The sequence below is a fragment of the Plectrocnemia conspersa genome, unplaced genomic scaffold, assembly GCF_051122295.1.
Source record: "Plectrocnemia conspersa isolate PC_06_02 unplaced genomic scaffold, ASM5112229v1 ptg000009l, whole genome shotgun sequence".
Classification (NCBI taxonomy): Eukaryota; Metazoa; Arthropoda; class Insecta; order Trichoptera; family Polycentropodidae; genus Plectrocnemia; species Plectrocnemia conspersa.
The window spans coordinates 24,712,607-24,729,847 of NW_028277173.1; the positions used below are offsets into that span (position 1 = coordinate 24,712,607).

Sequence of the window (17,241 nt, forward strand, 5' to 3'; positions counted from 1 at the left end):
TTTCTTAATTGCTTCAATATTATCACTGGCACAGAAATAATTTAAAAGTAGAAACAGGTCGAATTTATATTATTCTAATTTTACATTCCATAGTTTTAATTTTTTTTATGAATATGGTCCTTGAATTGATTTATTCAAAACACTCCATTTTCCAAATATTTCAATCAAATCGGTAAGTTCACTAATAAAATGTTATTCCTAATCAAATTTGCGAATTCATTATGATTTTTATGAAGAAACACTGCAATTCCTTCTTCAATCTCTAGTTTAAACACCCTTTAACCACTTAAACGCCAGCGACTCACCAGTGCGTCATTTGTTGATAATTTTTTTAAAACATTTAAACGAAATATTTTCAAATAATATTTTTTTATTTAGTAAAGATTGTTGTACTATCTTCATTTATCAGTAAGTATTTTATATTTATTTAAAAAAAAGATATTTACCCGTAAAGAAAAAAAACAGGTGACACACTAAAAAGTCGCTGGCGTTTAAAAGGTTAAATCGCTATTGCACAAGATTCTTAGCGCACTACACAATTGTATAAGAGTTAAGTATAATTTTCTTGCATAATACTATAAAAATGGTTTTAGAATATAAAAATTATAGAAATGGTTGATAATATAAAATATTAAGGATTTTAATTAGACTTTAAAAATAATGTAAAAATAGTATGTTATCTAGGATGAAAAATATGTTATGCATAAATACAAAGAATAATAATCTACAATAATATAATATTGCCCGACAATTATTATGCCATTATATATGCTTAATAAATATGATAAAATTAATTGCAAAAATTACAAAATAAGACAGTGATAGTAGTTTGAATTAAAAATAGATTTACTGGTTGTAGAAGTATCATTGATTCATTGGAATAGTTGAATATTCAATAAATATTGAAGATTAATATTAGTTCGAAAATAATATGTTATCAGAGTATTTCAATTAGTATTTAATAATAAATAAAGATGTACGGAGGTGTGATTGATATAATAATATTCCTAGGACAATCTGAAAAAAAAATTGCCGGTTTCCTCATTACAATAAAGAAACACTAAGAAATAAATTATAATATTCAAGTATTTTTTGTACTCTGGTTATATTTATACTATGTTGTATATGTATGTTTTAACCGTATTTGGATTGTGTATAAATAATCAGCTATATAAACTAAATAAATTACTGAGAGAGTACGCAATCTGCGTCGCGTCGCTTGACACTATCTAGCGGCAATTACAGCTGCCCCTTGTTTGCCTCTGCGTCACAAAAATAAATATAAATTACAATGTAACACTTTTAATTAGCTATTTTAAAGTATTTGGTTATTTTAAAATCAAAGTATTATGTTTTTTGACTAATAAATTATATTACAATATTTAATATAAATTATATTATTATTTAAAATAAAAACAATTTACGGTCACAAAAAAGCTTCTCAAGAGCAATGACTTGCGCACCACTGCACTAAAGAGTCGCGACCGCGTCCTTAATTCTTGCCTATCGCAGCCAAGACGACAGCGCCTGTGAACGCTCTTCTTGCACAAGTAATCCAGATTCCAAGCAAGCTTGCCAAATCTTGTTTTTGACGATAGCTATGAGGAGCTGAAAAAAATATGCTTATCTTTTTTAGGTGTGCGTCATAATTGTATTTATTTTTATTTTTTATTAATTATTAGTAAAAAAATAATTATTGTAAAAGAGACCATTTTAAATAAGACTGAATATATACAAAATTTTAGTAAAAATACACAATAATAATGTATGAAAGTTCAAATTTTCATTCACAAGTTTGACGTAAATCAAATAATAGAATTTTGCTTTAAATTAATCGCTAAATCGCATAGAGATGTAAAAATGTTTTATTCTCTATAACGCATTATTAATAGGAACCGTTAAAAAAGCATTTCGCGTAAATTTAGAGATGGTTCAGTTAGGAATTTAAATTAAGCCCACCTTGTCTACTTGGGACGACCTTTTTAATAATACGTACATATTTTTACAAAATGTTATATTATGCGAGTCAAAAGCGTGTAAAATGTATCAATAACCGTGCTTATCAACCTTTTAAAGCCGTGATTTGCAAATAAAATAATGCAAAATAATAAACAATAATTACTTATACATATAAACTAACATTTTGCGTAATTATGTTTAGTATGCTACTAGAAACGAACGTGAAATGTCTAAGTATATTTTGACAGTGATCGTTTGGACTCTGTTGTCGTGTACAAAAAAAACTACAGGTATATTTAGCAAGAATTATATTAGAATTTAAAAAGCAATTAACATCATAAGTAAAATGTTATTAAAAATGGCATAATTGTGAATGACAAGAAACACGATTTCATTTAGAAATTTGTTAAATTTACTTTTAAATATGGAGTGAAAACAAGTGAGCGAGTGGGTTGGTGTTAAATCTGCCTTATCGACCTTCTATGGAGCACTATATTGTGCATTCGATTAGTACTTCACTCGAAAGCGCCCGTGAGTGCTTGGCGTGACATATCCCAGATGGTTTTCTGTTTAGATCATTTCATTGTTTAAATATATATTTATTTTCTCTCTAAATGCAAATAATTTTCTCTCTAAATGCAAATAAATATGATTTTATTTTCTACCTGTAAACAATTGAGATCGCTAATAATTTCTATAAAAAAGTAATAATACCGTTAAAAAAAATCGTTTCAGAATTCCAGAAATTTCCATCTGCTTAGCCATCGCACTGTGATATGTAAAAAATATCGTTATAATTACTATCAATTTCTTCCAAGTTCTTGTGCTCGGATATAGTTTATTATATTTATGACAGTTTTAATAACAGCATATACTTCGCCGATAGAAACACTTGCTGCCAAATTTTCTTGGTGTAATATAAAGTGAAATGATATGAGCTTTGGTAAATTATTTTTTTCTTTAAAAGCAAAATAAATCACTTTTTAGATCTGATCATGGAAGGACATCCGTCGGTGCATACACAAACAATTTTTTTTTATATCAATACTATTCTTTTCTAGAAATGTAAAAGATGATCCAACATCAGTTTCTGAACTTTAAAAAACACACAAGTACAGATAGATTTCGATTTTTTTTATGAAAAAAATATTATCAATTACATGTAGGCCTCTGGACTTTTTGCAGCAGTCGATCCTTTCAATGTAATATTTTATGACTTTTTTATACTTATCTGGAAGTATTTTAGTTATAACTTGATGGATGTTGGCTTTTAGATGCTCCAACGTTTCTGATTTGCTTATTGATGTGAGTGTGTGTGTAATTTTTTGTCGTGCAATAATACTAAATTTATGACGGGGTATAACGACTAGAATAATTTAAATCGTGCCTCAAAAGATAATTTAACTATATAATAACTTTAAAAATATTATCAATAGCTGGGCGCGTTGATTATAAATTGATCCAGCAAATTGACATAGAACAAAAATATTGGTGAAATGTTTTAGCGAGAATTCTAGCCACTGTATAATTGTTGCTTATTCTAAATTGTTTATTATGTAGCGCATGTAGTTTTTGAGGGCTACGTAATTAAAACGACCTTTTTGGAGAGATGGCGGGGATGCGGGGTGTTAGACCATCGTCAAGGCGAGAGACAGCAAGAATGAATATATTAGGTAATCCCGGAATTAATGTCGTTTTTTTAATAGGCAACTTTGGCTTAGTATTTTTGGGTCCGATGAGCAGTGAAGACGTGCGCTGTAATTTTTTTCTTCTCTGTGATTCTTTGCCTTTCTTTTAAACAAAAAAAATCTTTTCTACCCCATTTACAAACAATGGCAGAGACGTGTTCTTCGGAAACACATTTAAGAAGCTGTATGCTGTTTTCGTTTCATTAAAAAAAAACTGCGACAGAAGCAACAGAATGCATTTATGACATTTACGATGATATACTGGACAAAAGAAAGTGCCAAAGTTGGTTCAAAAAATTTCCAACGGGCAATCTCGATTTGAAGGACGAGCTTCGAAGTGGACGGCCCAGTCTAGTGGATAGTCCAGCTCTAAAGGCGGAAATCGAAGCAAATCCGATTATGACCATTGATGAATTATCGAAGAAAGTCGGCACATCACGGTTGAACACCCATCGTTATCTTGAGAAACTGCGAAAAGTTAAAAAATAAGGTATCTCGGTTCCTCGCGCGCTCACCGACGCAACAAAGCTCAACGCCTCAACACATGCAAAATACTGCAAGAAAAGCAACATTTTACCCCGTTTCTCCATGACCTTATCACCAGAGACGAAAAATGGGTTCTTTATCATGATATAAAAAAATAGAAACAATGGTTAAATCGAAGTCAAACCCCAATTCCAACACCAAAACCAGGACTACATCCTCGGAAAGCATTATTGTGTGTGTGGTGGGATTCGAAAGGTGTAATTTATTATGATGTTTTAAAACAAGGGCAAACTGTTACTGCAGCCCTCTATTGTGAACAGATGGACAAATTAAATACGACGTTACAAAAAATTAGACCTGCTCTTGTGAATAAAAGTAATGTCATTCTTCAACATGATAACGCCCAGCCGCATGTTGCCGATATTACCCGTAAAAAAATCCAGGACCTTAGCTGGAATGTTTTATTGCATCCACCCTATTCTCTGGACTTGGTACCGAGCAACTTTCACTTATTTCGCTTTTTAGAAACGCAATTAGGGAACAAAAAATTCGACAATTCGACAAAAACTGAAATCGGGTCTTTCGGAGTTCTTCGAATCTAAACCAAAAGCCTTTTATGAGAAAGGAATTTTAGATCTAGTAACAAGATGGCAAAGAGTCGTAGATAACACTAGAAATTACTTTGTATTAAAAAAATATTAAATAATTGAAAAAAAAAATAAGTTTGAGTTTTAATAAAAAACGACATTAATTCCGGGATTACCTAATATTACCAGTTGTTAAAAAACCACCTGCTTCACAAGTTGAGCGGTGGTGTGGCAACACTGGGAACTGTCAGAACGCCGCCACAATTATTATTTTAGATAATAAGCAACTATGACATAGTTTATGCATGATTATTTTTAAAATATAATTCAAAGTAACATACAATTTTTACGTGCCTGTCGGCATAAAACATTATTTTTTCGATAGTACAGTTTATGAGCATTTATATTAAACATCACGCTTCATTGTTATGTATTTATTTAACTCTTCACAGCACAATCACCTTTCACAGCAAGTTCAACGCCGATATGTCCACCAAACCAAGAGTTCGTCAAGTGTAAAAACCCTTGTCCTGAAACTTGCACCCTTTTCTTCGATATGACGCCTGCGCCATTTTGCAAATACGAGTTCCCTTGTCCTAGTGGATGTCAATGCATCAGAGGTTACGTCCTAAATGATTCAAAAGTTTGCGTTGATAAGAATACATGTCGTAAGTATCTTATATATAATTGTTCTAAGCCATCCCTGTCGCTTTCAGACGCGCGTAGCTTTAAATGAAACATTTTCCGTTCAATTCTCTACTATTTAAATCGTATCGCTTTGTATGAACGGTGTATAATAATACACGTAAACAAAGGAATTATATTAAATTATAAAAATAAAAATTAAATTTGCTTCGTTGCTTTCCGAGATACCGGTAATGCGACCCGTTATTTCGACCAACGAAAAATAAGCATTCAAATATAAAACAAGATGGCCGACAGTGCATTGACAACAGTTTTAAATAATTATTATTTAAAAACAAAATTTTGTTACGCAACAATAATTTTCATTAATTCGTCATTTGACTGAATATAAATAATCGGATTGCAAATTAACTAGGAAATATATACATAATGTGTTGAGGATTAGAGGAATACATTGATTAAACTACATAAACAACCATAAAACAATCTTCGTAATGAAATCATCAAATTTTGAATTCCTTGCGACGGGCTCCGAGGCCGAAAAGTGAGTTTTTTCTTTTAGATTACATAAACAATATAATTGCTTTCTGATTTAATACACATACAGGTTAGATTTTAAGAATTGCAAATAAACCAGTAATGTTTAAACGTAAACGTGTAATATATCCTTAGTATGTAGAAGGATTGAAAGAGGGGGTTTCTCAGAAGCACTCATAAACATCGAAATTTAATTGATATCGTTATATCTTTCTCGAAAACCAGTTTTAAAGTGCTTTCGAGAACCGTTAGAATGCAGTTTAACCGTTTTTGTGCCGCAATGTGTATTACGTATCTAAGCAGTTCCGTGTATTTTTAGATTTAAAAATATAGGTGATAAACGTCAGGAAAGCACGTGTTGACCCTCTTCACTTTTCTGAAAAGCCTCAATATCATAATTTTCTTGATATTTATTTTACATTTTATTATATTTGCGAACGACATATTATGTATGCACGTAGTAACAGCACTGGCGCCGCTCAAGAAAAGAAAAAAGTCTCGCGTTGTGACCGCATTAAGCGACAAAATGCTCGAGCGGCATTAAAAAGGTTAAAATATAGTTTTAAAAAACGTCGATTTCTTGCTTGGTTAAAGGTCGAAACAGTATTTTATTTTTTATTGTATTTATTAAACTCTTCCACAGACGCTTTAGATTGTGTTGGGGCAAATGAGATTTGAACTTATTGCAATGAATCTTGCCCCCTTACGTGTAACGATGCCATGAGTATTTACCCTCCTCCACCGTGTGAAACAACTGAGTTTTTTTGTCAACCAGGCTGCATTTGTTTACCTGGTTATGTTCGAAATGACAACAATGTATGCGTCAAAATAAATTACTGTCGTGAGTGATCTGTTTATAAAATTAAACATATGTTTTGAAACGTAAATAACATTGTTAACTTGCAGCTAAACCTAATTGTTACGGAGGCAATGATACATTTAACGATTGTGTAAACCTTTGTCGAGATACCTGTTTGGTCTTCATTAGACCTGATTTCAAGCCGCAGTCCTGCGTCAACCCTATTCCTTGTCCTAAAGGATGTGATTGTCTTCCAGACTATTACAGACTTAATTCTGGCCAATGTGTTAAGAAAGATGATTGCAATAAGTACATATATAAATATTTTTATAACGAATACTGTTTAACCGAAATAAGTAATAAGTTCGTACATGCTTTTTGAGTTGCACAATTATTTTTACTTTGTTGTAATTTTAGGGCAATTATGGATCAGGACCGGTCCTGGGTACCCTGCACCCCTGTGCATGTTTTTATAAAAAACTCTTAAATTAATTCTAATACTTTATTGAAATCGCAATAGTCATTAGAATTTGTCTAACGATTAAATATTCTGCGAATAATTTCTTTCCCCATTTTATATATTTCTGCTTTTGAAGAATTACTAAAGAAGTCATTTTATTACCTAGTGAAAGATTCTGGATTTTGCAAATGTTTAATTAATAGCATAAATATGTAGATTCTTTGATTATATAATTTCTCTCTAATTGCCGCTTGAAATTTCGAGCTTAGCTTAGAATTAATATTTTCTAATTGTTTTAACTAAAATTTTAGGACCTTAAATCAATAATAATCGTGAGACAATTGGCAATAACAACTGATGCTACTTTACAAAAACAATGTAATAGAACCTTTTTGGAATATGTAAAAAAAGCCTTAAAACGTTTTGCATTTTGCCGATTTCCATGCTTATTTTTTTCTTATCGGAGCAGATTCTTAGATCATCAAAGCAGAGATAAAATCGCCGGCCGGTTAGTTAAATAGAAATTGCAAAATAATTATTGGTCATTCAAATACTTTCAATCTTCTGAGAATATATGCATATTTCAAACATCTGGTACACATTCAGAAAGGTTTCTTACCAGAGTGTCTTCTTTTATTACTTAAGCAAAAATAAGGCGAATTCGAGTGTTAAATTTTTTTGTTTACAAATTTTACCAGACCCTTAAAAAAATATCTCGAGAAATGAGAATTCTTGATTTGACATTTTTCTCGAGAAATTCTCGAGAATTAACACTAGCCATCATGGACATTATACAAATAATAATTATGCAACTGAACTTAAAAAAAAGACAATTACGGAGCACATCTAAAATAGATAAGCACAATCCCACATTTTTTTTCAGATCCTCATAGCTATCGCCAAAAACATATTTATTTTCGGCAAGCTTGTTTAGAATCTTAATTACTTGTGCAAAAGGAGCGTTTTCAGCAAAACCAACTACCACAGCAAACCCAACCTTCTCATCAACACCAGCATGTCCACAAAATGAAGAATACGCGAGCTGTGTAAAACTATGTCCCGAAACTTGTAGCTCAATCTACGATAACTCGCCCAGACCAGTTTGCGACCCAATATACCCATGTCCTGGTGGATGTCAATGCATCGATGGTTACGTCTTAAATGATGCAAGCGTTTGCGTTGATAGGAATAGCTGTCGTAAGTATTCAGAATAAATGTATCGAATTCAAGAAAGATGTATGTACACATAAAAAGTTTTCTTAGTGACTGAAAATTATTAATACCAATCGTATTGTGGCGTACATAATAAAGCAATTACTTAACAAACTTCCAAGACGTAAAAATAAAAATAAATGCTATTTCTTGACATAACAAACTTTCCGACAGCAAACAATATTACTATTGCAACAAATAAACGATATGTGTTGCTTGTGATACATTATGTAAAAGGGGGAGGGTTCTCATAAGCACTCACAAACGTATGACTAATTGATACTCGGTTGATAAGCCAACGCTTTCTATATTCTAAATAATCTCGACCTTGTCTATCTCGAAAACCAGTTTCAAAGACATTAAAATTTACTTCTAAGAAACGTAGATTTTTTACTTGCTGGTCGCTATAAAACTTTTATTTTTTCTATAGCACAGTTTATGAGCAATTATAAAAAATTGTCACGCTTTATTTTAATGTATTTATTTAACTCTTTGCAGCAAAACCAACTACCACACCAATACCACCTACCACAAGAATACCAACTTGTACTGGGGCCAACGAGACGTGGGCTTCTTGCATGAGCACTTGCCCCATTAATTGTGATGTTATATTGGGCTATTTTCCTCCTCCACCGTGTCCACCACCTCCGTTTCCATGTCCACCAGGCTGTAATTGTTTACCTGGTTATATTCGAAATGAGAACTTCGTATGCATCAACATAGGTGATTGTCGTAAGTGATCTGCCAATATGATAAAATTAAAAATATGTTTAAAATGTAAATAACATTATTAACTTTTTCGCGGCATCGTAAGTTATTTTTGTCATACGAGGGTTAAATAATATCAATAATAAAAAGTCAGTGTTCCTTAATTAGTGGTCTCCACAGCATGTTGTATTTTCATTAACTGTCAATATAGGCTTTTTATATCTCTCTAATTTTATATTGAATCATTTCTTTCTCAATATTTTGCGTGAATTAGAGTACTATATTTTCAACAAAGAGCCTTGTTATAAAGTGTCAGAAAATCAAAATTAACTTATAAACGGCTGAAAAAGCTTTTTAAAAATTATTTACAGAATATTACAAATATATGTGTACATGTTAAAAATGTAGTACACCTGTAGAAGCTATTTAGAGTAAAGTTAAAACAACAACAATACAATGGCTTGAAAATTGCATTACACAAATAGAGGTCTCGAGTCTGATTTTACTCATCTCACATGCAAATATAATATTTTTTAGACATTTTGTACTTAATGTACAAATTGAGGTAGCTGGAGGTTGTTCCTACATGAGAATTATGTTATTCTAAAATCTGAATACACTAGAACTAAATCAAATATACTGTGGCGTCAATACTAAGTTGATGATGTGAACGCCGACAACAATGGATATTGTACAAAGTCTAGCCAAGGAATTTAAAATAGTGCATTATACATACCATATATTCTTCTTCTTAAAATTGCTCTCTTACTACTGATGATCGTGGCCATAATGGCATATATGCAGGGCCACCGAAAGCGAACCCGGGCCCTGGAAAAATAATGATTCTGGGCCCCATAACAAAAAAGCATTTTGTGTATTTTTAACCGTCGCAATACAATTTTTTAAACAAATATTAATAGATACAAGTTAACAAGGACTTATTCAAAATGGAGGGTCGTCTTTTTTTATTATTTCCATTTTATAGTACTTTATTAAAAGACATACATTTTTTTGGCCAAATTTAAGAGGGTCCCTGTTTAGAATCCACGTCAAAAGCAATAAATCGTGTAGTGAAAACGTTCTCTAGCGTTCATATTAAGACTTTTTATAACAAAATTACGACTTACAATAAGTGAGAATCGAATAAAGCATATCTAAACCGAATTTTGGCTAATAGGAGGGCGCCAAACCATTATTCCTTCTCAGAAGTCAAAAATACACGTTAAAAGCAATAAAATTGTGTCGGCGCACCATTGCCCTAAAGAGTCGCGACCGCATCCCTATTTCTTGCCCATCGCAGCCAAGACGACAGCGCCTGAGAACGCTCTTCTTACATAAGTAGCCCAGATTCTAAATAAGCTTGCCAAGAACTTGTTTTTGACGATAGCTATGAGGAACTTAAAAAAATATGCTTATATTTTTTAGCTGTGCGCCGAAATTGTATTAATTTTTATTTTTTATTAATTATTAGTAAAAATTTAATATTGTAAAAGAGACCATTTTAAATAAGACTGAATTTATACAAAGTTTTAAAATAATAAAAAATAAATAAACAATAATAATGTATGAAAGTTCAAATTTTACCATTCAATTATACATGAAAATTTTCATTCACAAGTTTGATGTAAATCAATTAATACAATTTAGCTATAAATAAATCGCTAAATCACATAGAGATGTAAAAAAGTTTTATTCTCTATAACGCAATACTTATAGGAACCGTTAAAAAAAGCTACGTATTTTGCGAGTTATCAGGGGTTCGATTTTCTAGAAAACATGGCGATTGGCTAAAATGAATCCATTCCTTATGATTTCTAATTACAATTACACCTTCTGATTTTGAGAGTTAGAATTCGTTATGCAAAAGCAAACATTCAACCAGAAATGGACCAGTTAGGAGATTTAATTAAGCTCACCTTGGCTAATTGAGACGAGCTTTTTAGCAATCCGCACGTATTTTTACAAAGAATCAAAAACGCATAAAATGTAACAACAATCGTGATTAACAACAGTTTCAAGTCGTTATTTATACATAAAACAACGAAAAACAATAAATATAAATTACTTAAAATCTATTATTTCGCATTTATAATATATAAACTTGCGTTTCGCGTAAATTTAAGTAATTTAAATTAACCCCACCTTGTCCACTTTGGACGACCTTTATAATAATACGTACATATTTTTACAAAATGTTATATTATGCGAGTAAAAAGTGTGTAAAATGTATCAATAACCGTGCTTATTAACCGTTTAAAGTCATGTTTTGCATATAAAATAATGCAAATCACGACTTTTAATTAATTACTTTTACTTATACATATAAACTAACATTTTGCGTAATTATGTTTAGTATGCTACTAGTAACAAACGTGAAATGTCTAAGTATATTTTGACATTGATCGTTTGGACGCTGTTGTCGTGTACAAAAAAAACTACAGGTGTATTTAATAATTTTTATTTTGGAATTTAAAATGCCAGTAATATAATCAATTAAATTCATATCGCCACTGTAATAGGTACAGTAGCCGGTTTTAAAAAATAATTGTGTCATGAAACATCTTCCTTAGTGAACTATAAAACAAATATATAAAAAACATTATCTTTGAAGGCTAAGCTTGTTTTATCTTTGTAATATATTTTCTCATAACTAAAAATATCACGTGGCGCTAATGTTAAGTAAAATGATATTAAAAAATTGCATAATTTTGAATGACAAGAAACACGATTTCGTTTAGAAATTTTGTAAATTTACTTTTAAATATGGAGTGAAAACGAGTGAGCGCGTGGGTTGGTGTTAAATCTGCCTTATCTACTTTTTATAGGGCGCTGTATTGTGCATTCGATTAGTACTTTATTCTAAAGCGCCCTGGAGTGCTTGGCGTGACAAACCTCAGATGGTTTTCTGTTGAGATCATTTCATTGCTAAAATATATATTTATTTTCTCTTTAAAAGCAAATAATTTATTCGCTATTTGCAAAATGGTTGTATTTTCTCCCTGTACACTATTGAGATCGCCATGTTTTACTGTTATGGCACACAGAAAAGCTAAAAAAACACCATTCATAATTTTGAATTATTTTGTAAAAACAAAATAATTTCTATAAAAAAGTAATAATACTGTTAAAAAAAATCGTTCCAGAAATTTTCATCTGCTTAGCCATCGCACTGTAGTATGTAAAAAAACATCGTTATAATTACTATCTATTTCTTTCAAGTTCTTGTGCTCGGATATATTTTACTATATTTATGACAGTTTTAATAACAACATCTACTTCGCCGATAGAAACACTTGCTGTCAAATTTTCTTAGTGTAATATAAAGTGAAATGATATGAGCTTTGGTAAATTCTTTTTTTCTTTAAAAGCAAAATAAATCACTTTTTAGATCCGATCATTGAAGGACATCCGTCGGTGCACACACAAACGATTTTTTTATATCAATACTATTCTTTTCTAGAAATGTAAAAGGTGATCCAACATAATTTTCTGAACTTTAAAAAACACACAAATTTATTTTTGATTATTCGATTTTTTTTTATAAAATTTTATAAATTACATGTAGACCTCTGGTTTTTAGATGCTTCAATGTTTTGGATTTGCCTTTCGCATTAGTTCATTTTTTCAGAAACTAGTAAATGTATTTATTGTTGTGTGTGTATTTTTTTGTCGTGCAATAATACTAAATTTATGACGGGGTATAACGACTGGAAAAATTTAAATCGTGCCTCGAACACGAGCATTTAAAATATATATATATATATATATATATATATATATATATATATATATATATATATATATATATATATATATATATATATATTTTTTGGATTTTTAGATTTTCGCGAGTAAAATTATTTTTTAAATCTCGGGATTCATCGCGATTTATGCTTACTTGTTGTATTCTATATTTCGGCCGTGATTTTCCGGCCATGATCACGAATTGCTTGCGACTGCCGCTCTTGTTCTTGACCTTGTCATATATACTCTTTCCGGTGGGGCATTATTAATTATATTAATTAATTGTCCATTTGTCTTGGATGAGTCATTTGTGTCTGTGTTAATGTTTTTGTCTAATGGTGTGGCAATTTGGCTGGTGACATTTTTTTGTGAATTAACAAGACACTGTCTGAACTTCACATATTTCATCTATAAAGGGGACTTCTATAAACAAGTGGAAGGAGCGCCTATGGGCTCACCACTATCACCAGTAATAGCTAATTTATTTATGGAATACTTTGAAACAACAGCCATAGAAAAATCGATTAAAAAACCAAAAATCTGGTTAAGATATGTAGATGACATATTTGCAGTGTGGCTCCACGGAAGAGAGGACTCTCAACACCCAACATCCGAAAATAAAATTTACTATAGATATTGAAAAAATTTGCTAATTACCCTTCTTGGACACACTAATCATAAAAAAAGAAAACGGCTATCTAGGACACACAGTATTCAGAAAAAGTACACACACCAATAGGTATCTACATGCAAATTCAAACCACCATCCGGCACAAATCAAATCGGTAGCAACCTCTCTATTCAATAGAGCTAAAATATTAGCCGACAAAGAACATATCGATGATGAATTAAAAACCGTGAAAATAGCAGTACAATCAAATGGTTTTATAAAAGAAAACTTGAAAGAAACAAAGAAGAAAACAAAGAAAATTGAAAACAATTACATAGGACATGCTCGTCTTCCATACATCCAAGGGATAACAGAAAAGATCGGAAGAACCCTAACGAAGCATAAAATCAGAACTATTTTTCAGTCTGAGTAGCAGATTCATATCTGAGTAGCAGATTCTTCTCAAATATAAATCTACTTTCTGTACAAAAACCTTCATCACTAACCTATTTCGCTGATCGTATTTGTGTAATTAGTTTAATGTTCATATTTAATTTAATATCTTACAGCAACACATTCATGCGGAGCAAACGAAGAGTTCGTCAGATGTTTAAACCCATGTCCTGATACTTGCGACTCAATTTTGAATACCTCGCCCAGACCAAATTGCGACCCAGTATACCCATGTCCTAGTGGATGCCAATGCATCAAAGGCTTCTTCCTAAATTATGCAAACGATTGCGTTGATATGCTTTCCTGTCGTAAGTATTTAAAATAAATATATCGAATGCAAGAAATATATACATATGAAAGTTGTCTTTCTCACAAACAAGTTTTAAACTGGTTTCAAGAACCGTTGGAAAGCAGTTTATAATTTAGTTTTAGGAAACGTAGATCTTTTTACGTCCTGATCGCCATAAAACTTTATTTATACATATTTACATATTTTTTATTTATACATATTTACATATTTTTTCTATAGCATGTTTTTGAGCATTTATAATAAAATGTCTTACTTTATTAATAAATATTTATTTAACCGTTCACAGAATTACCAGTTACCTCAGCAGAACCAACACCAGCATGTCCACCAAATGAAGAGTTTGTCAGAATTAGAAACCGATGTCCTGAAACTTGTAACTCTATCAACGGTATCAGGCCTGAACAATATTGCGACCCAACGTTACCTTTATTTGGTGGATGTCAATGCATCAATGGTTACGTCCTAAATGATGCAAACGTTTGCGTTGATTTTAATACTTGTCGTAAGTATTTAAAATAAATATATCGAATACAAGAAAGATGTACATATGAAAAGTTGTCTTTCTCACAAACAAGTTTTAAACTGGTTTCAAGAATTGTTGGAAAGCAGTTTATAATTTAGTTTTAAGAAATGTAGATTTTTACATCCTGGTAGCCACAAATCTTATTTTTTTCTATAACATAGTTTATGAGCAATTATAAAAAATGTTTTGCTTTATTCATAAATATTTATTTAACCGTTCACAGCAAAACCAACCTCTACGACATCAGCATGTCCACCAAATGAAGAGTTCGTCAGCTGTTTAGACCCATGTCCTCGAATTTGCATGGAAAACTACGACCCTACGTTCTGGCCACCTTGCAACCCAATTTTCCCTTGTCCTAGTGGATGCCAATGCAAAGACGGTTACGCTAGAAATGATAAAAACAATTGCGTTGATATGCTTAACTGTCGTAAGTATCTAAAATAATTATATTGAATACAAGAAAGACGTGAATATGAAAAGTTTTCTTTGTGTCAGAAAACTTTTAATACAACAAACGGTAAAAAATAATAATAACAATAGTACTAACAATATTATTTTTATTCTTATTTTAAACTGCCTAGATACGCAATGTGTATTACGTTCCTTAGCAGTTCCGTGTATTGTCAAATTTAAAAATATTGGTGATAAACGTTAAGTAAAGCACGTGTTGACCCTCTCCACTTGTCTAAAAAGCCTGAATATCGCAATTTTCTTGATATTTATTTTACATTTTATTATATTTGCGAACAGTGGCGTTGCTATGGTGGGGCGGAAGAGGTGGAAGGGGCGGGCCCCGGGCGGCACTTGCTTGGGGGCGGCATATTCGCGATGGGACGTCTATTGTGGTTCTTGACCCTGAATGCACTAAAACATATATAAATCTAGGAATAACAATATCTTAATAATAACCAATTTATTATTTTAAGAAATGCTGATTTTATGACCCTGCAAAAAATGTATGGGAGGTGGGCGGCAATTTTAAGCATCGCCCTGGACGACACATACCCTAGCTACGCCACTGTTTGCGAACGACATATTATGTATGCACGTAGTAACAGCACTGGCGCCGCTCAAGAAACAAAAAATGTTTTCGTGGTTCTAAAACTCGCTATTCAAATTATCATAATTTTTAATGCGTCTTTATAAATGACCCAGCACGGCTTGTAATATTTTTTCTAAGCGTAAATAATAGTTTCTAGCCAGAGAGAAAAAAGTCTCGCGCTGTCTAGCGTCTTGACCGCATCGAGCGACAAAATGCTCGCCCGGCGTTAAAAAGGTTAAAATATAGTTCTAAAAAACGTCGATTTTTTGCTTCGTAAACGGTCGAAACAATACTCTATTTTTATTGTATATATTTAATTCTTCCACAGAAGATCCAATTTGTACTGTGGGAAATGAGACGTTCTCTGTTTGCATTGAACCTTGCCCCCTTACGTGTAACTATGCCTTGAATATTTATCCTCCTCCACCGTGTGAAGACACATCCGGACGTTGTCAACGAGGCTGCGTTTGTTCACCTGGTTATGCTCGAAATGACAACTTTGTATGCGTCCTTATAGATGACTGTCGTGAGTGATCTGTTTATACAATTAAACATGTTTTGAATCGTAAATAACATTGTTAGCTTGTAGCTGAAACTATTTGTTACGGAGGCAATGAAACATTCTACGATTGCGTAAGCCTTTGTCGAGACACCTGTTCGGTCATCATAAGACCAGATACCAAGCCGCATAACTGCATCAACCCTATTCCTTGCCATAAAGGATGTGATTGTCTTCCAGGCTATTACAGACTCAATTCTTACCAATGTGTTAAGAAAGATGATTGCAGTAAGTACATATATAAATATTTCTATAACGAATACTGTTTAACCAAAATAAGTAATTAGTTCGCACATGCTTTTTAAGTTGCACAGAAACACGATAATTATTTTTACTTTGTTGTAATTTTAGTACAAGTATGTATCAGGACCGATCCTAGGTACTTGGCACCCATGTGCTAGTCAACTTTTCACCGCCCTCTTATGTTATTAAAATTAATTTTAGGAGAATACACAAATACTCATATTTCATGAAGAATAGAACGAACGAATATATATTCATTTTAAAACATATTTTTTGTAGAAAATTCAGTTTATTTATAAAATATTTACATATAATAGAAAATAACAAAAATTATACTTTTGTCTTTTTTTAAATACAATATATAAACTAAATATAATAATATAATTAGATTTTTTCAAAAAACTCTTGAATGGATTCTAATACTTTAATGAAATCGCAATGGTCCTTTGAATTCCTTGAGCTATAATTTCTTTGAGCGAATAATTTCTTTCCTCATTTTATATATTTCTGCTTTTAAAGAATTCCTAAAGAAGTAATTTTTTTGCCTAGTGTAAGATTTTGGATTTTGCAAATATTAATTAATAGCATCAATATGTGGTTACTTTAATTAAATATTTTTTCAAGACTAGCCCTAAGTATAGTATATTTTCAAGCATGAGCGTCTTCCGGCTTT

The 17,241-nt window shown here is 31.6% G+C and overlaps 1 protein-coding gene across 1 annotated transcript in view; it reads left to right on the forward strand.

Annotated features, from left to right (window-relative positions):
- Positions 1-5,276: 5,276 nt before the first annotated feature.
- Positions 5,277-17,241, forward strand: part of LOC148232382 (zonadhesin-like) — a 41,894-nt gene continuing 29,929 nt past the window's right edge. Inside the window, exons 1-4 of the mRNA XM_088191246.1 lie at positions 5,277-5,340; positions 8,872-9,042; positions 14,945-15,151; positions 16,095-16,292. Of these exons, the coding sequence (XP_088047372.1) occupies positions 5,277-5,340; positions 8,872-9,042; positions 14,945-15,151; positions 16,095-16,292 (640 nt within the window). The remainder of the gene's footprint in view (positions 5,341-8,871; positions 9,043-14,944; positions 15,152-16,094; positions 16,293-17,241) is intronic.